The 24,274-nt window shown below is 55.6% G+C and overlaps 1 protein-coding gene across 1 annotated transcript in view; it reads left to right on the forward strand.

The window, feature by feature from the left end:
• The first annotated feature begins 1,609 nt into the window (after window positions 1-1,609).
• The window catches only part of RTN4RL1 (reticulon 4 receptor like 1), a 69,430-nt gene continuing 46,765 nt past the window's right edge, over window positions 1,610-24,274 (forward strand). Inside the window, exon 1 of the mRNA XM_069483491.1 lies at window positions 1,610-2,100. Within this exon, the coding sequence (XP_069339592.1) occupies window positions 2,088-2,100 (13 nt within the window). The 5' untranslated portion in view covers window positions 1,610-2,087. The remainder of the gene's footprint in view (window positions 2,101-24,274) is intronic.

Consider the following 24,274-nt stretch of genomic DNA (forward strand, 5'->3'; position numbering starts at 1 on the left):
GAAGCTAAAAGAAGGAATGCCTCACCTTTTGTCTCCACCCAAAGAGGGATCTTATTAATCCTCAGAATAAGGTTACTTTTCACCTTCAAGTACTTATACATTCTCTCCAGCTGGAATGCCCTTTTCCCTTCGCAGCCTGCTGAACTCAGCCTTCAAGCCCTCACTCCAAGGGCACCTCTTCTGTGAACATTTCCTGATTACCTTTTAGCCCCTTACGGAGCTAGCAGAGCTGTTTCCCACACTTTGTATCTCCTGTCACATTCTAAGATGGCTTGTGGGTCTTTCTTCTTCCATCACACCATAAGCCTCTGGAAGTCTAAGTCTATATCCTTGGCTCAAGCCTGGAGCCTCGGTGTCATTGAATGCATGTATGAGTGAATACATGACACTGGCCTTCTTTTGACCTTCTTATCATGCCACGTTTTCCTCCAAGGAGTTCTTCAATCAGTTCTGTGCTTTGATGTCACCTGCTCAGAGCAGTCCCTGACCCTTCATGTCAGCTCCAGAAAAATACCCTGCTTGTTTTTCTTCCAAGCTCCATCTCATCCAGACTTTCCTCATTTGGCGCCTATTAGAATGTAAACTCCAGGAGGATGGGAGAAAGACAAGTCTTTTTTATCGGCTGAATTTGCAGGAATAGTAGTGCCCCACACATGGTAAACCCTCAGTAAGTGTGTGCGGAATGAGTGACTTGGTCCCCTCCTTTTCCTCCCTTAGAATCCCTGTTATCCCAGGCCAGTAGGGGGTGCCAGCCGCCACCCGGGATCTCGCCTGGCCTGGACCTTCTCTACCCTCAGCCCAACGGGCCCGCTGAGGGACCCGCTTTCTAAGCGGTGCCTCCTCCATTTTCCGCAAATCCCCAGGCGGGGTCTGCGTGGACCGAGCGAGATCAGAGCCCAGGCGGAGATGGCCCGCCTGCATCCCAAATCGGTCCTTCCTTCTGTCTGGGATTTGCAGCTGGGCCTCCCGTGCTTGCTCAAATGCTTGCTGTTCCTCACCTCCCTCAAAAAGAACAGTGTCCTGGGAAGCGGGTTGCGGGGCGGCTAGGTTCGCCGGAGCTGTTCTGGGCGCGGAGGAGCCGTCGAGACCCGAGGAGGAAGGGGCGCTGGCCGGGGAGGAGTTGGGGCGGGGGTGCGGACTTGTGATTCGGACTCTGGGCGGCGGTCCTCGCGTCCCAGCCGGTCGGCGGGGAGCACGCTTCCAGCCGCCTTTCCCGATGACCTCCAGCCGCGAAGGGCGAGCAGGCGGAGGCCAGGCTGCGGGTGCGGGCTCCGGGAAGCCCGCGGGGCCGAGGAGGGGCGTTCGAGGGGCCCGACGAGCGGCCCGGGAACTGGGGCAGGTACTTGGACGGACGCCGGCCGACGATCGTCCCCGGGGGCGGGCGCAGCGAAAACACCTTGGGAGGCGGCGCCGGGCGACTGAGCGCCGCTGCCCTGGGAATAGGACGGCGCTCGGCACTGCGAGCTGAGAGCACTTTCATAAATTTTGTATGGGAGGCGCTCCGTGAGCGGGGGCGGGGAGCGGAGCGGGAGGGAGGGAGCTAGCGAGCGAGGGAGGGAGGGAGGGGGAGGAGAGGAGGGGGAAGCCGGGGGGAGGAAGGGAGGCGCCCCGCTCCACCGATCGCTCGGTCCTGCAAACGCGCGCCGGGCGCTTTCTCCGGAGCTCCGCGGTGCGTGCGAGCGCCCTTTTGCAGCAGCCGCGGCGGTGGTGGCCCGAGGGGGCGGAAAGGAGGGGGCCGCGGCCGGCTGGCCGGGGGGCGACGTCCCCCCTCAAAACCGCCTGCAAAGTGCTTCGGGCGGCAGAAGCAGGCCGCTGGCCCCGCGGAGCAAGCTGCTCGCCCTGGGGCTGAGCGAGCGCGCGGGGCTGCCCGGCAGCGCCGCGGTTGCTGGCGGGCGCCGGTGCCATCGGCGCGGGGCTTGGGCTCACCATGCCCCTGCGGGGCCGGGCTGCCGGGCACGAGTGGATCCCCGGCTTGCCCCCACCTCGACGCGCTCGGATTAGCTGCAGCTGGCGCCCAGGGATTTGAATCTGGACCCCAGGAGGGAGCGCGCCTAGGCCGACTTCGGAGCAGCGGCCCCGCGGCCAACATGCTTCGCAAAGGTGAGTTGGAGCCGCAGGGGCAAGTTGGAGTTGGATTCGCACGGGGCAGAGCCACGAGCCCGAGAGCAGCCCTGCGCCGGGGCTCCGGGTCCGGGAAGCAGCCCCCGGTCGGCTTGGCTGGACGCACCCGCCGAGGGGCTGGTGCTGGAGCTCAGTTCCCGTCGGTTGTGAGACACGGGTTTGCTCCATGGATCAAGTGGTCAGGCCTAGGGACTTGGCGTGGGGGGGTCAGTCCGAGACGAGAGTGAGTGGGCCCGTAATGAAAGGAGAGCCGGCCTTCTGGGACCTTCGCTTTGCTATTATAAAGTTTTGCACTTGCAGTCCCCATCTCCCGAACGGGCACACGCCCCTGCTTCTGTCGCTTCGGCGGGGCCGAGTCCAACCCGCGCTCCAGCGCAGCCAGCGGTCAGTCACCGCGCGGCTCGAGAGCTCCCGGCGCGCCCTAGCTCCCCAGGCGGAGCCCGGAAGCGGGCACCTTCCTTGCAGCCCTGCTTGGATCCCCAGGGACGGGCTCTGAGCACCCAGCGGCTGAGGGTGGGGAGTAGCAAGCGCCTGATGTCCGGTTCCTCAAACTTTGCTTATGCCTCTAACGGAGGGACGCGAAGGCGAAGGCCGCACAGGCAGTGTGCGCGACCGGTGCCAGGCTCAACTTGAGGAGAGCTGGCTCTGTGATCACCTTAGCCAGACTCCCCGGCAGCCCAGCCCAGTACCGAGCGCTGCAAAGTTGACTCTGGCACCGGGGAAGTCCCGCCGCGCCCCCACGTGGTTGCCGCGGTGGGCGCTGTCCCCCAGGCCCAGGGAGGGCAGGTGACCAAACCGTGAGCCCCCGAGCCCCGCCACCAGCTGCTTCGGCCTCTGCGTCTGCCCCTGTCCCCTCCCAGATCCGAGCGGGCTGGGGCGCCCGCCGGGACCCCCTCGTCGCTGGCCTGGGCGGAGGACAAGCAGCGGTGCCTGCGGCTGGCTGCCCCGGCCCTGCAGGAGCCAGCTGAGGCGGGAGCTCAGGTAGCGGAGGGGCCTGATCCCTGCGCTCCGCGCTCCAGCCTTAATCCGCCCCTGTTTCCATGGCAACAGACTGAGGTGTCGTAAGCACGGGATTCTGACCTCACAGCAGGATGGGGAAGGAGAAAACGGGCAGGGGGAGGTGGCAGAGGTGGGGGGAAGCAGAGCCCCAAGATGGGCGGAGAAAAGCAGGTGTGGGGGTGATGGAAGAGACCCGGAGAAGCAGGTCAGACTGATGGGTGAAGAAGCCGCGCCTTGGATGGGGGCAGTGAAGGCTGTGTGGTGGTCCCGGCTCAGGCCAACTGAGGAGGGAAGCTTTGTTGCCCCATCTCTGGCAATAGTCTCAAACTTGTCTGTGACTTGTGCCCTCCACGTGGGTCGGTGCAGTGCAGGGCAAGCACGGGCTGCCTTTCCCTGTGTGATGTGGAAAAAGTCTCTGTGGCTGGTTGGAGAAACTGCTCCACCGATACACCCCTGTTCCTTTGCCCTGCAGAAAGGGACAAAAAGTCCTTTCAGCAAGAAAGCGGTGCTGGCCAAAGTGTCTGCCAGAGAAAGTGCTTTTTACGGAGCCCAGCTAGGCCCAGGTCTGAGAAGCCTGGGCCTGGAGCGTGTAAACTTGCCCCAGTGGGGAAGACTTCCCAGGCAGTTTTAAAAGGCCGCCATGTCTGGGCTGAGGGTCTGTGATGGAGATAATAGAGGAACTGGCATCTCATTTCCCTTTTGGTCTCTTGTCTTTTGGCAGTTTACAGTTAAAAATGAGCCACGAAACAGCCCACGCACTTTATTTATATGGTTTAGGTGCCCAGGGAGGCTCCAGCAGCCTCCAAGAGTCTCTTTCTCATCTTGGCTAACCAGAGGCCCCACTCTGGAAGATCCCAGTGCATTCTGGGAGCTGCTCCCTTAGGGGAGACTCCTTACCCTGCTCAAGAGGTGGCCACTGGAGGCTTAGCAATCACGTGTGTTTGTCACTTGGGCTGTTTTTTCCTTCCTGCACAGCCTGTTTGGCGGGAGAGGTTCCACCAACTCAACAAAGAGGTTTCCATCCCAATTGGCCTAGGGAAGCAGAGCAGAGAAGTGCTTTGCTGGGCTGGGCTTAGCTTGAGTGGCCTGGAGACTGCCCCGGGACATTGTGTGGGCAAATGACTTGTGTTTGATCCTTTCCTGGGCAGGCAGTTTCTCCCTTGGCCCCTAATGCTGATCCCTTGGATGTGTTTCTTTTGCACACACGTACAGGACACTCAGGATTCTAGGTGTGCACCCAAAGCCAGAAGTATGCCTGAGGCTAATGCCAAGGGAGGTGGCCATTGAAGTTTCTGCTTCTAGAATTGTTTGCAAAGGCTCCAAGCAAAAGCATCATAGGATGGATCAGATAGTTGTTGCGGTTTCCTTGCCTATCAGATGCAGAGGCCTACTTGGGGTCCTGGACCTGAGAGTTTAATAATTTAATTATGATTTGGAAAAGGGTTTGAAGGCTGAAGAAAAAGTAGTTCTTCCTAGATCCTTGGGGGAGGGAGGAAGAGAAAAAAAACTCTTATCTTTTTGCAAAGGGTAGAGATCATGGTCTTTTTTTTTTTTTTTTTTTTCCTCTTAGAGATGGGGTCTCACTCTCTTGCCCAGGCTGGAGTGCAGTGGCGCAATCATAGCTTACTGCAGTCTTGAATTTAGCAATCCTCCCACCTCAGCCTCCTGAATAGCCTCCTGGATTGCAGACTCCAGCCTCCTCGCCCAGCTAATTTTTTCTTATTATTTTAGAGCAGTGGCCCCCAAACTTTTTGGCAACAGGGACCGGTTTCATGGAAGACAATTTGTCTATGGTGGGGGCACAGAGCTCAGGTGGTGATGTGAGTGATGGGGAGTGCCTGTAAATACAGATGAAGCTTCACTGGCTCACCCACCCCTCACCTCCTGCTTTGCCCACCCTTCTGCCCCCCCTTCCTAAGTTTCATGGTAGGGGGGGAGGCAGCGGAGCTCTGCACCCCAGTCCCTAACAGGCTGTGGCCACAGACCACTACCAGGCCACAGCCCAGGGGTTGGGGACCACAGTTTTAAAGACAAGGTCTCACTTTGTTGCCCAGGCTGGTCTTGAACTTCTGGCCTCAAGGGATCCTCCTGCCTCGGCCTCCCAAATCGCCAGGATTACAGGCATGAGCCGCTGCACCTAGCTTGGGCTCATGGTCTTGATAATGGAGTGCCCTGTAGAGTTAGGGGATTCAGTGGTATGAAGCCCCAGAGGAAGAGAAAGGCCTTGGACTGTGGGAGTCATCTCTCTGATTTCTGGTTGTCCTATTAAAGCTGTCCCTAGCAGTACACTTCAGGGATTTGGGGGTACTGCATTGCATCTCTTAATGAGTGGACTCATCTGCCCACAGCCCCACCTCTGAACCAGAACAACCCCAGTGTGACCCAGCTGCTGACAGTGCTGGTAGCTGAAGGCTTCCGCAGCTGCTCTGTCTGGTTTCCCATCTCCTGGCCTACCCTGGCAGAACCAGGGATACAAAAAGCAAGCCTCCGGTCAAGAGATGAGAGGCAGGCAGGGAAAGTAAGGACCTGAGCCACCCAGCAACACTCAGGAAGGAAGGGTAGAAGGAAGGGCAGCCTGCCTGGGCTTTTGTTTTTTTGCTAGAAGTGGTAGCTTAAGGTCAGCATCTATGGTTTTCATTTTTAGAGCTATAAAAACAGAATGCAAATCAAGAGCCTCTGGGCTAATACAGAACCTTTCCTTAAAGTTTTTGTCTTGTCAAGCAAGGAGATAGAGTGCCAAATAGGCTTTGTTAAGTGGCAGTCTAATTAATAATTTAAAATCTTGTAACTGTCTTTCATTAGAATTTATCTGTACATCAACCACAAAATCAGTCAAACACACTCATTTATAAGTTAATGCCATCCCTGCATAATTCAGCAAGAGCTAGATTAAGACCTGCAACCCAGTAAGATGCATTTTGTTCTCTTGGTTTCCATAGCCAGGTGGGCTGGCCTGGCAGCTGAATTGGGCTTCTCCTATGTGGGAAGAAGGGAAGGCAGAAGGAGGGAGGGGCCATGGTGTTGTCATGTGGCTGGTTGATTTGAATCCAGAGGTTCCCTAGGTGATCAGAGCATCTCCATGTGGCCAGATGTAAGCAGGCTCCATCTCTGCCTCTCATTGGGGGCGACTAGGATTTGGAGCTATTGGTAACATGGTGGGTGCCCTTAGCCCCAGCGGAGAGGCAGGGAGAAGAGTTTTCCATAAATGGCCAAAATACTCTTTTCTGATGCAGGGAAGTGTAGAGGGGAGATATGAGAGCCCTTCTCAAGAGGGCTGAGACATGAGAGACTTTTTAACCCAAATCCGGGTGCAGACGTGGAATTTTGATCTTCCCAGCCCATTGCTCTTCCAATCAAAGAATACAGCCTGCTAGAACCAATCTCCCTGAAACAGCTTCTTTCATTAGGAGCTTCTGGGCTGCTTCTTTCCTCAAAGCTCCTGGTCCTTACGCCAGAAAAGAGAAGCCAAGAAGAGGAATTTTAGGGGAGCACCAGGACATGCTGGCAGAGAAGAGAGGCAGAGGGAGTTGCTAAGTAAAGCCCATGCATACATTTTCTCCTCTGTAGCCAGAATAAAAGCAAGGACAGCAGAGCAATGTTTCCCTTGTGAGCCCAGACAATGTAGAAAATGTGTTTTGGTTCGGTTCCTGTCATGCCAACACCGGGCCAATTCCTCACTGCGGAGTTTTCAGGTCCATTTTCTACAGGGAAACTATTCATGATCCAAACTCCCAGCATGGGCTCTGGTTCCTCCACGGCAGGAATGAGCTCCAGAGTTTCTAGTCTCTGCCCCAGCCTGCCAACCCCGAGTCCTCTGGGTGGTTAAATGGCACCGTTTATGAAAATCAGGTAGAGAACCAGAGCAGACATGCACTTGATGCCATCAGAGGTTCTTGGCCAAGTCTGAGAAGAGGAAGTCTTGGTAGGAAAAGGGGAGGGGGTGTTTGTCCCCTGAGGAGTGGCAGAGTTGACAGCAGATGGGATCAGGGAGGGGAGCTTTGAAGGGTGAATTTAACTCCCAGCTCTGGCCATGTCTCTGGGATCAGGGCTGAAAAGGACAGAGCAGTTCGCTTGCTGGAGATGCAAAGGAGGGGGCAGGCATCATGCAGGATGTCAAGAATGGATCTGTTTGGTACCATCTGCAGCGAAGTAGTGGTTAAGGTTAAAGCAGAGAGGAGATGACAGGGAGGGAACAGATGGCCGAGGAAGCAAAATAGCTGGCGAAACGGGAACAGAGCCTCCAGGGACTGTAGAAGGCAGGACCTCTGTGGTGCAGAGTGCCTGAAGCAGCCCTTTCCTCGGGTGCGATGGGCAGGCCACCCTGGGTAGAAGTGAAGTGAGTCCGAGAGAGGAATCAGGCAGGGACCCCAGTGTGAGGGCTTCCCCTAGGCCTGGGAGAAAACCCCTTCGGCTCCAAGGCTAGGGGTGCAGGACTAAGCACCTCCTTGGATCTTGATGAACAGGGGGAGGAGGCATGTCTGGCGTGGTGTCCATCACTAGAGCGAGGTGAAGCCACTTGGGGTCTCACAGAGCATGCCTGGCCAAGCCTGCTGGGAGGAGATACGGCTGCTAGCTGCAAACAGGCAGCAAGGAGTGGACTATTCTTCCCCATCTGCCTTGGATTCACTTGTGCCAATCCCTGTCCACTTACTGCAATAGCTTCTTGTATTGACTGGGCACTTACTATGGGCCAAGCCAAGTATACTCCATGTCTTATATCATCTCCACAACCATCTCTTGAGATCTGTCTGTGCTTATTCCTACTTTTCAGATGAGGAAACTGAGGCACAAGCAGAGGGAGTCCCTTGTTCTGGGTCACCCAGCTGGCACACTGTTGAGTCAGGATGCAACCCCAGTTCTGTCTGCCAAGCCCACACTCTTTCCCTTGCTCTCTCAACCTCTGCGCTGCACTGTCTCATGTGCCCATCTGTCTTGATTTCAATGACATTTGCTTTGTGGGGTGCTGGGTGCTGCTGAATCATTTGTGGCTTGTTACAGAGCTCCCTGGTGCTTCCTAGGCACTCCCTTTCTGGTGCCCCTCAGGAGGCTTTCTGACAGGGAACTGGGACTCCTGGCTCAAATGTCCTCTTCTACCCTGTCCTCCTTTGTGTCTGGGTAGATACACCTCTCACTTCTGTCTCCTGCTCTGGCTTCTTCCTTGAGGACAGAGATGGGACAGTGGGCCAGGCACCCTCCTGCCTGCTTTCGTGTCCCTGAGAAAGGGCCAAGGGGTTTATTTGGGGGCTGGTCCCTGCTTGGGCTCTCAGCCTTCCCCATAGGTTGATGTCCCTGGCTCCCCTCCCAGGCTGACCTGATGGACTTGCTAACACAACCACCCTGCTCAGTGGCTATCTGAGGCGCAACGGCCCCAGAACATGCTGGCCCAGGTGGGCGGCAGTTGGCAGGCAGGTGAGGCAGCTGTGGGACTCCTCCTCCTGGGGGTTCTTCCCATAGCCTGGCCCCAGCCTGCCAGCCAGGATGACAACTACAGGACTCAGTGCTGTCCTCCAGAAAAGGCTTCTCCTGTCCCCTTCCAGCCAAGGTCGAGTCCCAGGGAGGCCAGTTCTTCCTGTTGTTCTTTTGGAAGAGAAAAGCAATGGAACAAGGCGGACAGGCTAGCCGATCTGGGAGTGTACAAGAGCACAATCCCACTTCGCAGTGGAGTCACTCCTCCTCCTCCGTGGTGGGGCGGGTGTCTGATCCAACAGATACACGGTGCTTCAGAGCCTGTGATTACTGTCCAATCAGTCAGTGAAGTTTGGATACAAAACTGCAAACGGCCCCTGCTATCTGATTCAGGAGAGTCACTCTGGAGGCCTCTGTGCTGGCACAGCAAGAGCGTTGGCACCACACAGTGTGTGTGTGTGTGTGTGTGTGTGTGTGTGCAGAAACTCACCTGGTGAGCATGCAACAGGGTGCCCAGAGTGTGTGTGCGCCAAAGGTCCACCCTTGCAGAGCAGCATGCCCCGAGTGCACCGGAGCCTACATCGGCACCCACACCTCAGTCCGCTGGCGTGGCTTGGTGCCACGGTAGCCTGGTGAGCCACTCAGTGGGGGGCCTCCGGGAGTGGGCGGGCCAGCACCGTGCGTGCCACATGTCAGGAACAAAGCTCGCTCAGTGGGTGTGTGGCTCGCCCTCACAGGGCGTGGGTGGGCACGACTCATCGCATGTCTGCCAGAGGACAGACCACTGCACCCCCAGAGATGGGCCTCTTGGCAGCTGACTGGGTTGATTCCAGTGGCATCGTGGTGACAACTATTAATACATCAGCCAAGGTGAATCTGCAGGATATTGAGCAAAAAGTCTTTCCCAAGTCAGGAGTAAAGCTGGGCTTCCAACTCTCAGCCCGTGGAGGCAGTGTGACAGTTTGCTGCTGCCTCCAACACTGTCCTCGCACACTGTGCTGTCTCTCTCGGGGCACCTGAGCCAGGCCCAGGGAAGGGGCTTTTGCATATGCTTATGTAGAGAGATTCACGAGGCCCTGGGGGAAATTGGCATTCTTCTTATGATGATTTATTTATAGGGCGATTGGATGGTGGGGAGATGGAGGCTAAGGTGCCTCCATTAGTGCGAAGCACACGAGGCAGGAAGCCTTGCTCCGCATTTGACATTTAGTGGGGCGACTCCTACCAGGGAGCTGCTTTTTCTTTTAGAAGGTTTTGCCTTTAATGTTCTATTCATGGGCTTGTCTGAGCAGGCTGGGAGAAGGAAGGAGCATGTGGGGAGGTAGGCCTGGGGTCTGAGGCCGGCCAGCCTGGGTGGGGAGGAGACAGGGCCCAGGTAGGTCACTCGGTGGCCAGCGTGGGGCAGCCTGGGCAGGCCTGACGCCGGGGGAAGGCGGCTCTGCTCTGGCGCAGCAGGCAGCCCGCCCGCCCGCCACCTCTCGTTGGCATGTGCTGCATGCGACACGCTGCGTGTTTACTTTCCTGTCTGTCTCTCTCTGCACTGGCTGCCAGGCCCTGCCTCCACCCGCAGCCCCGTGGCAGCTCTGCCTCGGCCTTGCCATGGTCCCTTTCTTCCAGGGCACTGTGGGGTTGTGGAAAGAGCCCCTCAAGTTGGAGTCCCAGGGCTGGGTTCGGTTCTATCTCTGTGGCTGACTTGGTTGAACTCTACGCGCATTTCCTCCTCTCTGGGCCTCAGTTTACCCAACTGTAATATGACTAGATCCATGATCTTTCAAATGCTTTTCAGCAACAGAATAGTTTCTTCAAATGAGACCTCATGTCAGAGCCCAGAATGTAAAAACACACAAGCCCAGGGCGCCCTGTGAGAGCGTGTAAGGAGCTTCCTCCTTGGGCCTCAGTGCCACTCTGGCCACCCCTGCAGTTTGGGGACTTGGGAGTCCCCTGTGGTCCCTCCTAGCAAGACAATGCACACAGGAAGGCCACTGGGCACTAGCAAAGAGGACCCGTCGCTATCCATGGGGCGTGGGATTTAAGTTCTCTCCCCTGCAGTGGGGGTGGGCTGTTTCCTACCCTCATCTTGGACCCCTTGTGACCACTTAGCCCTCCCCTCCCAGACCCGGGAAGGAATTGTCCCCACGTGTGGCCTCCTTGTCCTCACCTCTCACTCCTCAAGCCAGACTTGCAGCTTCCTCCTCAGCACTCCACTGTCTCCACCCTGGCTTGATGCTAAACCTAACAGACGTTTTCCTTATCTCCTTGACCTTCTGGTGGCAGCTGACTCTCCTGGCCATACTGTTCCCCTGGCCTCCCTGGTGGTGGCTTCCTTGGTTCCGAGGCTGCTCCTTCTCAGCCCTCCTTGCTGGCTTCTCCTCCTCTCGACACCCCTCAAATGTGGCGCCTCCCCAGGCAGTGGCCTGGGCCCTCTCCCCGCCGTGCTCAGCTCTGGGGTTGCAGCTCACCTGAGGCTGCAGGTCCCATCTCCAGCCAAGATGTTGCTTCTGATGTCCACAGCCATCTGTCCACTGGCCCCTGGAAACCGCCCCCCGCCCAATAGCCTCACAGTCCCCTCAGACCTGGCGTGTCTGAAACTACGCTCCTACCCTGAGCTCCTAGCAAATCGCCCCTTCCCATGGTCCCCATCCCAGTGTTCTCCCAGCCACCCCCAGCCCGAGACCTGGAGTCAAGGTCCTTCCCCTCTCACCTTTCACACCTCCCTTCACTCCACCCTACCCATTGACCAGATCTCACAGTGCTATGCTTTTGTCACTCTGCTGGTTACAAACCTTCAGCAATTCCCTTTTCCTTCAGGGCATGGCCCAGACTGCCTGGCTTGGCCATCGGGTGCTTCTACCTTGTCCCATCCACAGCTCAGGCCTCTCTCCCCATCCCCTCTTTGAACTCCAACCTGCAGGTCTGCCGAACTTCTTTCCGTTCCACCAAACCACATCCTCTCTTGTCTCTGAGGATTTGCACAAGCAGCTTAGTCTGCCTCGAACACTTTGCTGCAGCTCCCCCTGCACTCCCATCCTCCAAGTCTCAACCTAAATGCGGCTTCCCCTGGGGAACCTGCCACCCCCAACCAGGGGAGGGGTCCCGGGAGTCCCCTAGTGCCCCGGACTTCCCCGTCATAGAGCTCAGCTCGCCTTGTTGCAATTACTTTCATGTTATCTGTCCTCTCTGCTGGATGGCAAAGTCCCTGGGGAGACTGGCTACCGCCACTCTTGTCCTTCCAGATCTCTTCCCCACTCGCTCTCTGTCCCTCGAGGGGGGTCTGTCCAAGTTCAGCAATGGGCTCTCACAGCCTCTCACTTCCAGCTGGGCTCAACTAATGGTTAACCTGTGTCCCTCCACCAAAGGTCACCCAGTGATTTTCCCAGAAGCACAGCCTGAGATTCAAGGATTCAAGCATGTAGTTTATTTGGGAAACGATCCTAGAAAATGCCAGAAGGCAAGTGGGGAAGTGAGACAGAGAAGGGAAGAAGCCAATAAGGGGTGCATTGCACCAAGCAAGTTACCACTGTGGGCAACCAGGGTTTAATCCCACTGGGGGACTCTGGGATGCAGTCTAGAACTTGAACCTCGAAGTTATCTCATCTGAAAGGTGAGGGAGCTGGGGTATTTATATTCCACATCCCATCAGTCATTGGCTGAGTGTTGTTCCTGTGGAGGTTTTAATTCACTGGTACTTTTGGCCTGCTCTGTGGGAGAGCAAAGCCAGCTCCCTGCTAGAGAAAGCCCTGAGGCAAAGAAATGCAGATCTTGGGAGTTGGAAGTCAGGTTGGTGTGTGCTGAAATGGTAAAACCCAGGGCTGTGGGCAGGCCCTGGAAGCATCTGCTACACAGCGCAAGCCAGTGGTCCTCTCCCCAGCTCTGTCTGTCTCTGAGCTCAGTAAGAGCTCCCTCCCCTCACAGCCCTGGGTGTGTGTGCCTGCCTGCCGTGTCTGTTATGACATTATCACTTAGGGTTTCCCTACCCCCGTTCTCACCTTCTTTATATACTCATCGGATTGCTCAGTCTGAGGGTGCTCTCTGTTTCCTACCGGGACCCAACTAAAACAGCATCTGCACAAAATAAAATGTAGCACATAGTGATGTTTGGTGAAAAGTGTTGAGTCAATAAACAAATGCACGTCTGTATGAGTTGATTGGATAATAAATGTTGAATAATTGATTTTGCACATAGGTGGGAACACAAGAAACTTAGTACCAAAATCTAATTTTTAAATTGTTCCAAAGCCAGGTGTGGTGGCTCACTCCTGTAATCCCAGCACTTTGGGAGGCCAAGGCTAGAGGACCACTTGAGGCCAGGAGTTTAAAACCAGCCTGGGCAACATAACAAGACACTGTCTCTACAAAAAAATAAAAAATTAGCCAGGCAGGGTGGCACGTGCCTGTAGTCCTAGTTACTGATGAGGCTGAGGCGGGAGGATTGCTTGAGCCCAGGAGTTGGAGGCTGTAGTGAGCTATGATTGCACCACTGCACTCTAGCCTGGGTGACAGAGCAAGACCCTGTCTCAAATAAATAGTTCCATATAGCTGTGAGAACAATTAAATCATGATAACCTAGGCTTTGAGAAAAACAGAGCTAGAAAGAAAAAGAAAAAAAAAAAAGAAATAATATCAGGAACTAGGAGGAAATGGGGATGGGGATATTTTCAATGAGGAGGATGTAGAAGGGAGTCATACCACACAGTTTCCCTGAGCAATGCCTCATTCAAAGCAGAAAAGGCAGGTCTTTTTTTTTTTTTTTTTTTTTTTTAATGAGACATGGTCTCACGCTGTTGCTTGGGCTACAGTGCGGTGGCATCATCATAGCTCCCCGCAACCTCAAACTCCTGCCTCATCCCCTGGAGTAGCTGGAACTACAAGCATGTGTGACCACACCTTGCTAAATGTTTTTAAAATTTGCGATTAAAAAATTTTTCTTGTAGAGATGGGTCTCGATTGTTTTGTTCAGGCTGGTCTTGAACTCCTGGCCCCAAGTGATGCTCCCGACTCGGCCTCCCAGAGTGCTGGGATTACAGGCGTGAGCCATGGCGCCCAGCCAAAAGAAGGCAGGTCTTGTAAGCCACGAGTTGCACATGAGGATATTGAAGTTCACAGCAGCTAAATGTCTCAGGTGGGGTTCGGGGCTGCTGCGGCCCCGGGCAGCTGGTGGGCACGGGAAGACTGGCAGTCGGCATCACAGAGGACATCCAGCAGGGCAGGTGCTGTGTTGGGAAAAGAAACAACACTTTCACTTGGAAAAGTTTAGGGTTGTACTTGGCAGATTTTTATGGAACAAAATTTGCACTATCGATTCCGTGGCAAATGAAAACCTCTTGTGGACACTCTGGGCTTCAGAGATCTGAAATGTTTAAATGAGGCTGGACCGAACATGAGGAGAAAAAATTGCCAGACGAAGCTGAGCTCAGGTGGTGCCTGGGGTGAGAAGACGCTGCCTCTTTTGTCTTCTCTCCCATCTGTGAAAATGACTTGTTACTTTGAACTGCTCCCTCTCCTCCCAGGGAGGGCTCCCGGGTTGTTGCCCAGGCCTGCGCTTAAAACAGAATCGCTGAGCAGAGGGTCGGAGGCTGGGGCAGTTCACAGGGCCACGCTCAGGAGAATGCACCAGCCAAAAGGGACATTTTACCACCCGCTCGTGGGGCGGCAACGGGCCCTGGGGCTGCCTTGAGGCTGCAGTGGTTACCATCTACCCGTAACTGGCCCGCTGCCCCTGGTGGGCTGGTATTTCTGCCTTCATGGACACATCTGATTGCAGGGATTCAGGGCAGCTCATTGGAAATGTGGGATTATTGCAAGGACATGAGTGACCTGGACTCCCAAAGCCTCCAGGCCAGGGGTAGCTCCAGGAAGTACAGCCTCTCCGGGGTCCCTCCAGTGGCCTCTCTGCCCTGGCCTCTCCCTCCAACCAACCAGCTCCTTCTCCTGCCCCGCCATCTGTACCCTGGGTCTTCACCTCGCACGGGCCCAACACAGCCACCCACGGCTTGCTCTCCAAGACAGCCCTTCACCTGCCCCTCCCGCAGCTCACTGCCTCAACTTCTTGGTATTCCCAGCTTTATGTCCCAAGAGGAAGACCCCAATGGAGCCAGCCGTGTCATGGCTCATCCCAGATCATGTCGTAGCTAATTATCACCTACGGATTGTCAATCCATGGGTGAGCTGGCCACCTTTTATCTTGTCAGCCAAGAGAGGTACTGGAGGGCTCTCTCCACTGGACAAATGTTTATTTACAACGATTGACTGCCTGCCACCACGGGCATGGCACTGAGGATGAAGCAGTGAATAAAAACTAAATCTCTTGTTTTTGTGGAGCTTACATTCGAGTTGGGGGTAGGGAGGTAGACAACAAATGGCTAACTCCATTCTGTCAGGTGGGGGTAAGTGCTTAGAAGGAAATTAACCGAGGGGTAGTTAAAGAACAGAGGGTGACTAGATTGCTGTTATTTTATAGAGATTGGCAGGCAAGCTTTTCTGGGATGGCAACATTTGAACAGAGGCCTAAGTGGAGTCAGGGAGGGAGCTCTGCAGATATCAGAGCTGCCTCTGCCTGGGAAGAGCCCTCCAGGCAGAGGAAGCCACAGCAAGGGCAAAGGCCCTGAGGCAGGAGTATGCTTGATACAGTGCCCAGTTGTCTCTAGGGCTGGGGCTATGGGCAGGGCAGCCATTCTGAGTTGTGGGGAGGGGCTGAGTGAGGGTCTCAGCTCTCAGGAAATTTGCAACCTGCTTGGAGAGAGAAGCCACACACCCAGAATAAGTGAAAAGACGGTGTAGGTGGGAAGGAAGGCACTTTCAAGCCAGGGGGGCAGGTGGCAGGAGGGGAGCTCCCTGCTCACTGGCTGGGCACACCTGGGGAGGCTTTGCGAAAGGACGGGGGACTTGCAGGGAAGGTTGGAAAGGCTGGAGAAAAACTCAACGACTAATACTTTGGCCACAGTCACTGCTCATGGGACGAGGCAGTGGCAGATCAGTCGCAGGGCAGATTGGCGGGAGCCTGATTGTTGCAGAGCCCGAAGTACCAAGGAGGAGTAGGGTTGGTTGACTCAACAGCCACAGAGTAAAGTTTTTGAACTTCCCAAATAATGCATACCCATGGAGGAAAACACTGGAAAATCACAGACTGGCAACAAGAAGAAAATCACCACAATCCCACAACCCAGAGAGCAAAGTGTGGGAGAGAGCTCATGCCTCCCAGGGCATCTGGCGCATTTGGTAAATTCTTCTGTGCTTCTCACCTGCGTGCGTGTAACGTGTCCCGCCTCGCTGAATTTATCGTGTATCTCGAGCATCATTTTGTATATTGGTAATCCTTTTTTTTTTCCAGTGTGTCACAATTTTATTTTTTTTATGTTGATAATTCTAAGCCTCAGTTTTAATGGCTGCGAAGTGCTCCATTGTATGACTTGCCTGTCCCCTCAGGTTGGCTAGGCCACTGTTAGAGACCATGTCACAGCCAACATCCAGCAGCCTGGCCCACAGGCTTTGTGGGCTGAGCAGGGCAGGAGAGAAGGGCAAGGACTTCGCAGGGAGCCTGGTGTGTGGAGGCCATTGTAGAAGGTCAGTGACACCCATTGTCACTACCCCAAGCGTCGGCCTCCGATGGGACCCGAAGCCATTCAATTATTCGGAGAGGAGGAGAGTTCATGGGGAAGGGGCTGTGAACGTGGCCCAGGTCTCCAGGGAAGCAGGCTGTGGGTGAAGCAGAGGGGGAAAGTGTACAGAGGCATTGGTTTTCTTTGGGATTGGAATGGCTTGTGGCTCCAAAAAGCTCCAGAGGATGGAGTATGAGGAAGAACATGCCTCTCCCTTCTGGTTTGGACCAGGGGATTTGTGTGATCCTGACAGATTTGTAGACTCTTTCAAATATGGTGCTAAAAGGGACCTTGTAGCTCAGCTGAGGAAACTGACACTCAGAGACCTGCAGCGTCTTGCCCAACGTCACACAGCATTAGCAGTGGTCAGCCAATGTGTTCCATAGATGTCCAAGACACGCTGGCTGGCAACACACCCTTTATCTGCCTAGGACCCCATCCTCAACCTCTCCCTGCACCTGTGCCCCAGCTGAGCCCACACTCGTGGCCTCTCTGGCCATGTAGTGACTGTCCTTACTCAGAGGAGGCTTCCTCTCCATGAGAGGAGGGGTCTTGGTAGGGAGGGCTCATTTCAAGGACCAGGCCAAGGCCTTCATCTCAGAGTGGGGTGATTAAACACCTAGTATCTTAGTTCAAGTTCAAATCCTGGGAATTACTTTATCTCCCTGTACTTGAGTTTATCTGTAAAATGGGACAAATAATAGTACCTATCTTGTTGGGCTGTGAAGATTAAACAAAGCGATACTTATAAAGCTGTTGGCACTTTACTGTGGCCTGACCCAGAACAGGAGCTCAGTGAATGCTGCCATGAATCTTACTAGTAGCATTTGGTAACTTCCTTCCGAGCAGAAGCCATGGGCGGGCAGTCCTTCCTACAGCCCACACTTGACTGCCCTTTGAAGTTTTGCTTCTCTGCACCCAGAGCTGAGTCTGTGTGAGTGATCAGGACTGACACATGCAAGCCCTGGCCAGGGGCAGGGCTCTCAGGACCAGCAGGAACAGGTCACCGGGGGTGGAGGTGCCACCCTATTTGGGGAAGATGCTCCTCCCTCTGTCCTGAACTCTTTGCTCTCTCTGCCCAGGGCTGGGGAGAAGTCCCTTAAGGCAGTGCAGGCAGAGCTGTGGAAAAGCATTTTCAAGTGGTTTTCATTGGCTTGGAAAAGTGAGATGAGGTTGAAGGCCTCCCCAGAAAACTGGTGCATCATCTACCCACGGCCCTGACCTCCACTCAGCTCCCTCTTCCTTCTCCTGCGACAGGGTCTCCCTGATCTGAAGGGAAAACCCAGCCCAGGCCAGGGCCTCTTGAGCTTGTTGCTGGTCTGCTCGGGTTTTCCTGCTGCCCCCGGAGGTTGAGCCAAGCAGACAGGAGCGAGGGCTGTGGAGCCAGACAGGCGGGAGTCAGGTCGCTGCTTTGCCACTTAACCAGCCGCCTGACCTTGGGCAAATGCTTTCAATTCTTTGGGCCTCAGTTTCATCATCTGAAAATTGGGGTTAATGCCACCTGCCTCTTGGGGTTTTGAGAACTTGTGACAAAGCGGAGGGATGTAAAGTGCCTTTCGGGCACGGAGCAAGTCCTCAGTGAGACGTTGCTACTGTTCTATCTTCATCATCATCTCAATTGTTTTTCCTGTGTATTAGGCTTTGTGGGGATTCTGTGTACCAAAATGAATGCTGCAGTCTGTCCTTTTCTCTGTGGGCTCGCCTCCCCTGGTCTTTTCCCTCGTTGTAAACCCCTCTTCTTTGTTCCAGGCCTCACCTTGCCCTGTTAGAGGACCCTCGAGAAAAGAGGTTGGGGGTGTTAGGAGCCTGTCTCCAGCCTGCAGGGGCAGGTGTCAGTGGGCTTCAGGACCCTTGCAGGACAGCTTGGCAGCTTTGCTCTGCGCTCACGACCTTCCCCCTTTCAACAGGCAGATACAATCCTGGGAGGAGAAGGGTGTGTCCAGGGAGATGGCAGTGCCCCTGGGTGAAGCCCTCAGCAGCCTGGGGCGAGAGAGAGCTGTCACCGCCCCCACAGAGGAAGGTGGAATCGATTTCTTTCTTGCCACTCCCTTGAAAAGCACAGCAACATGGGGGAAGGGCAGTTTTGGCAGAGGGTTTGTCTTGGGAGAGCAGCGGGGCCATACGGAAACAGCTGGGGATACTCACCTGCCTCCAGCCCAGCCTGTGCAGCCCAAACGGGGGCACACCCTTCCTGCCCCACCCTTCTTGCTGAGTTGGGGTCCAGCTGCACCCTGTAGCTGGGGTGCAGAGGCTCCCTGGCCGCTGGTCCTGTGCCCCCGCTAGCACTGACCCTTAGCACTTGACCCTTCCAATCCCCCACCCCCTGCTGGGAACTGGCCAAGGTGTTTATACTAACAAGCTAGCCACGTTGCAATCTCAACCAAAAAAAAAAAAAAAAAACAGAGAGAGAAAGAAAGAAAAAGAAGGAAAGAAAATAGTCCTTGCACAAATGCTTCTACAGTGTCTTCCAGGACCTAAGATCTGGTACTATCTATTTTTTAATAATTGAGGGTAATAAATATGTATTTCTTTCTCCTCACCACCCCCCATCCTCCGAAGCTTGTCAGCTCCCTGCGTCTCTCCTCTGATCAGACCAAGTCTTCCCCAAGCAAAAAAAAATCCTTTAAGCAAAAAGGATTAAAGCCTTGAAAGTAGGTCTGCCTGAGCTCTCCCCCACTCCCTCCCCTCCCCTCCCCTAGGGCTGAAGTGGAGAGGCCCCTCAGGGGAGCCGGGGACAGGGGTGGGCTGGTGCAGCAAATCCCGGGTGGGCACCTCAGGAAGGAGGATTCTACAGTCCCCCTCCCTGCAGCCCATCCAGTCCTGGGCTAGCCTGTGGAGGCAGCTTAGCCCAAGGGGCTACTCCAGAACCAGGTCCTCCAGCCCCCAACAGTACAGGACGCAGGAAGGAGGCCTGTGGTCTCAGACAGTCCCAGCTCCACCTTGCAACTTGGCTTTGTGCTTTAAGAGTCTGGGTGGCCTTGGAACAAGCACTTGAGTCTCAGTTTCTTCTTCTGTAAAATGGGAATATAAACAGTACCTACTTCACAGAGGAGTAAATGAGCTAAAGACAGTGCAGTGTCCAGTGCATGGTAAATATTTTACAAAATAAATGAAGTAAATTATTGTTATCTTTATGGAATTCTTCTCAGACAAAGGGCAGCCTGTCACCTCTCCCATCCCACGACCCTCCACAGCTCACAAGGGCCTGCCAGGCACACTTTTCCATGTAGTTTTTCCACCACCCCTCAAAGAGGGTTGAACTGGCTGCGTGGTGTGGTTAGGAGCCTTGCCCAAGGCTGTTGGACCCACAGATGCGAGAACTGGAACTCAAAGTTGGACTTGTGTTCCCTCCCCTCCTCCTGTCCTGACACCCTTTCCTCTGCCCCATGCTGCTTTCTGACAGGACACCCAATACCCCTGGCTCTGGGCCAACCCAGGAACCAAGGAGAGGCCGGGCTCAGCCGGGAAGGGAGCACCTGGGGCAGCGCTGGCTGCTGCTGGGCAGACCCAGCTTCGTCCTCGCACCTGCGGACATTGCAGTTCTGCTGAGGCAGCAGCGCTGGCCCATGCGGGCTGCTCTCCCTCTGCGCTGGGCCCGTGCACACGGCTGGCTGCAGGTGTCCGGCCTGTGCCCCCGGCCCACCCCAGTGGTCACTGGTTGGTCACATGGCCTCCAGGGACCCACTGCCTCCCCCCAGGGACAGGCCTGCCCTGGCTGCTCTGGGCCTTAGGCAGGAGAGGAGAGGCAAGGCCGAGAGGCCGGAGGGCAGGAAAAGCGGGGAGAGAGGTGGCTATTTATAGCCGGCTTTGCTTTTGTTCCTTTTCCAGCAATGCTTCTCTTTAAATAGGAGCAGAGCTGGAGGCTGCAGCTCTTCCCCAGCCGCCTGCAGTCAGCGCATGGGTGTGTGCTTGAGTGTGTGTGTGTGTGTGTGTGTGTGTATGGGGACACATGAATAGGGATGGGGCGGGAGTGGGCACTTGAGTGCATACATGTGCGTGTGTGCAGGGACAGGACGAGCAGGATGCAGAGTTCTGGGTGTGTGTATGGGGCGGAGGCGGGTGAACTGTTCTTTGTGTGTGAATGCTGTGAGCTGGCGTATACACACGTGTGTAGGGAAGCAGCAGTTCTTAGTATGTCTGTGTGTGTGTCTGTGTTTATATCAGTGAGGACGCACTGTGGGGTGGGGCAGCCCCTCCCTAGCCTGTGTGTGTGAGCGTGTGCACACACATGCGGACAGAGGTGGGCTCGGGTGGGCAAGTGTGTGTGTATCTTATGTGTAGACTGACGTGAGCAGCTCCGTGGGGTGAGTGTACATCCATGTAAGGGGACTGTGGAGAGGTCTCCGCTGCGTGTGTGTAAGAGGATGTGTCACAGTGTACACACACGGATGGGGACTGAAGGGGGAGGGCAGCTTCTGTTTGTGCACACCAGGTCCTACCTCCCTGAGAGCAGGGGCCTTGTCTGTCCGTCCTCTGCCCAGCAGGGCGCCTTGTCTGTGTGGAATGTGCCAGTGTAAGGGGCCTGGGTGGTCCTATCTGGCTGCTCAAGCCCAGTGTCAAACCTGCCCACCCAGCGGGCGTTTTCTAGAGCACTGGCAAAGATCCGGGGTCCCCGGGAGGACAAGACCACTCCCTTTTCCCTTTCTCAGGCAGCGCCACTTGGGGCAGGAAGGCGGCGGGGCGACCTCGGTGACCAAATCCCAGGCGAGCCGCGTGAGGAAGCGCCCGGGCTTTGGGGAGGGCGGGCCTGGGTCCCCAATCTGGCCCCGCGTCCACCCTTCTGTGCCTCAGATTTCACGTCTGTACATTGGGGAGAGTAAAGCCGTCTGGGGCTGGGCTGGGGTCGAATGGCTCGGACTGGCGACGCGGCCTGGCACACCCTGAGCCCTCGGTGGCCGGCGGCGGGCCCCGTCCGCGGGGAGGGACCGACCCGAGCGAGGCTGGCGGGCCCCGCAGACGCTGCCGCGAGGAGGGGACCGAGGCAGCGCAGTAACCCAGATCTGTGCGCGCGGGCCCGCGGCGCGGGAGGGCGCGATCCCCGCCCTGAGGGCCCGGCGCACCGGGGCGCTGTCGGTCCCCGCCGGCCAGGGCGAGGCTCGGGGCACCGCGCCTGGGCACCGCCCTCGCCCAGGGCCTCGCCGGGCAGCTCCGGATCAATGCGACAGCGCTCCTCACCCCTCCCCCAAAGGCCAAACAAAACATAGTAAATATTTAATCCGGGCCAGGGAGCCAAGGAGGCCTCCCCGCCCCCTCCGCAGCCGTCTGGCTCCCCTGCCAGCCCGGCAGCTCTCCTCGGTAATGAGGCCGGGAGCAGTAGGATCGATCGCGGCCCCGGAGGGGTGGGGGTGGGGCGGCCTGCGCCCTGAGGGTGGCATCGCTGTCCGCCCCGACCCACCGCCCGGCTCCAGACCCGGGTGGCCCACAGGAGCGCACCTGCGCCCGCGCTTTACCAAGAAGGCGTGCAAGGAGCGCGCCGGCCTCTGGCTCTCCCCAGCCGGCCCAGCCCTGCACACCTCCCTCCACCCACGCTGTGTGAGCGCGGGCGGGGACATCCCAGCTCCAGCTCAGGCCTGACCTCCAAGGCCTGGCGGCCTAAAGCCGGCAAGACCCTTGGGTGGGGCCTGGGTGGGGCACGGGTAGCTAGGGAGGCCGGTGGAGAGAGGGTGGCAAGGTATCCCTATGGCGCTGTACTCCTGGCCTCCTGGTCATTGCCCAGGAGGATACCTGGAGCAGGCGATGACATCCTTGCTGCTCATCCATTCCTGCAGTAGATAATTATTGAGCACCTACTGCGTGTCAGTCTTAGGCTACCAGCAAGGAGATGTAGAAGTCCCAGCCTGCAGAGGGATTGCATTCCAAAGGAGAAACAGTTAATAAGTAAACACATAAAATGATTTCGGATAGTGATTGGATTTAGCATGGATAATAAAACTGTAATGTGATATTGTGCTTGGCTGGGGAAAGCAGCAACATTAGTCAGGGTGGTCAGGGAGCTGTCCAATGGCAATGGCTTGGGGTAAAAGCATCCCAGGCAACCGTTTACAGCAAGTGCAAAGGCCCAGAGTCAGGAAAGCAATCGGTGTGTTCTGGGATTGGGAAGAAGGCCAGGGAGCTTGAATATAGTGAGTGGAGAAGTAGCAGTGGCAGATCCCTTAGGGTCTTAAAAGCCCTGGGAGGAGTTTGGATTTTATTCTAAGTGCGGTGTGAAGGTATTAGAGGTTTTAAGCGAAGGAATGACATGAACTGATTTACATTTTTAAAAGCTTCCACTGGCTGCAGTGTGGAAGATGGAAGGCAGGAAGTTAAGGGTGGAGGCAGGGAGGCCAGGTTTGTGGCAGGATGGTGCAGTGGTGTGCACAAGGGACACTGGTCCCTGCCTGGCTTGGGCAATGACTCTGAAATGGCCATTTACACATCTGCAGCGGGCAGGGCCCCCAGCAGCCAAGGAGCAGCCTGCTCCTGGGCTCCCCCATGCACAAAGTCCCAGGGGGCCTGAGCAGAGCCTGGGGTTGCCCCGTCCTGTCTCCCTCACCCAGACTCCACAGTGGGCAGCCCAGGAAGTTTTCTCTTTTTTTCTTTCTTTCTTTTTTCTTCCTTTCTTTCTTTTTTTTTTTTTTTTAGGAGCATTAGAAAATGTTGACATGTTTTTTGAAACAATTTCAGATCTGATATCTCCGCCAGATTGAGTTTGTAACCAGCTTTATTGTTTAAGCCTGCTGGGATTTCATCAAAGGCGTCTGCTGTTTACCCAGAACCATTTCATTGGAGAAAACAGCAAACAGACCTGCATTTCTATCTGATTTCACTTTTTCCCTTTTCTCATGAATTTAAGTGCTTGTGAAAAGCAAGGCGGATAAGGCAAAGCAGCAAGGATCAAACCCCGAGGAAGGGGCTCGGAAGGATCTCAGCTGAAGTTTATTAATAGCACAGAAAAAAGTTGGGGACAGGGGGCCGCTTCTGGGGGAGGGCAGCAGCCAGCGCTCTGCAGGGGGAACCTGGGGGGAGGGGAGGGGAGGGGGAAGAGCTGCTGGTCACCGTACTCTGGCCAAGATTTTTAGGCCATCTCCTGGTGTCTCTTGTCTTTACCAGTTTCTGGACTATTTCAGACACTGGCAACGATGAAAGACTGAACATCAGCTCCCACGTGGAAAGCAGCGGTGACCCAGCCTCAGAGATGGGTTCAATGAGACAGACTCAAGCTTTCCTGGGAGCAGGCCGAGTGAGGAATCGGATCAAAAGGCAAATGGAAAACAGATCATGAGTACCAGGAAAATTGCCTTCCTGATCCTCCTCTGCCAGCACTTGGGACTCAGCGCTTTCTACAGCCAGGCAGCCCGAGCCAGGGCAGGGCAGGGCCCAGGGACACTTGTCACAAGCTCCTCTTGCCTCTCCAAGGAATCTACACTGGTGTTCTTACCACCCACCTAATAGGATCCAGGTGCCTACAAGCAGGCCTGTTGACCCAGCAAATGTTAGCCCAATAGGGGAGACGCTGGCTCGGCAGCCTATCAGGAGAAGGCAGTCTGAGAAATTTGGGTTAATATGCCTTGTTCAGTCGCTTGAGCGACAGCTAGTTAAGTGCACTGGTTCCTTGGCATGCGGGCCATCTTTTACCAGTTGTACATTAGACCCACTTGTAAGGTCAATCGATTTGAACCAATTAGCAAGAAGATAAGGACTTGTTTATCTTTGTAGATCTTCCAGCAAGCCATCTGAGAGGGACAGTAATGACACAGGAATTTCTTTAGCACCAAGTGCCAGGCATAACCATTTTGCTCTGCCGCCTTCTGGCAGGTGGGACTTCTAGCGACAGCAAGTCAGCCCCCTGATCTGTGGGATGAGCCTACGAGGAGGAGAATGGGTGAAGGCCAAAGGTCTTCTCAGGACCAAGCCTGGGCCCTCCTGGCGGTGGAGACTCCTCCCCCCCTGCCCGTCTTTCACAGTGAGAGCTAGTGGGCTACTGGGGCTTTGGTGGCTCGTCCCATCCCTGTGGGCTCAGAGCACAGTCCCAGATCTCCTGTCAGAGCAGAGAAGCCACTATACCCTGAACACGGGGCCTTGGGGGTATTTGCCTACATCATCTCTTTTTATTTTTATGTCTCCTTTCTGACCATGGCTCCCCCAACCCGAGTAGGTATCATCGCCTCTCCTAG

This window comes from Eulemur rufifrons, chromosome 9 (genome assembly GCF_041146395.1).
Source record: "Eulemur rufifrons isolate Redbay chromosome 9, OSU_ERuf_1, whole genome shotgun sequence".
Taxonomy (NCBI): Eukaryota; Metazoa; Chordata; class Mammalia; order Primates; family Lemuridae; genus Eulemur; species Eulemur rufifrons.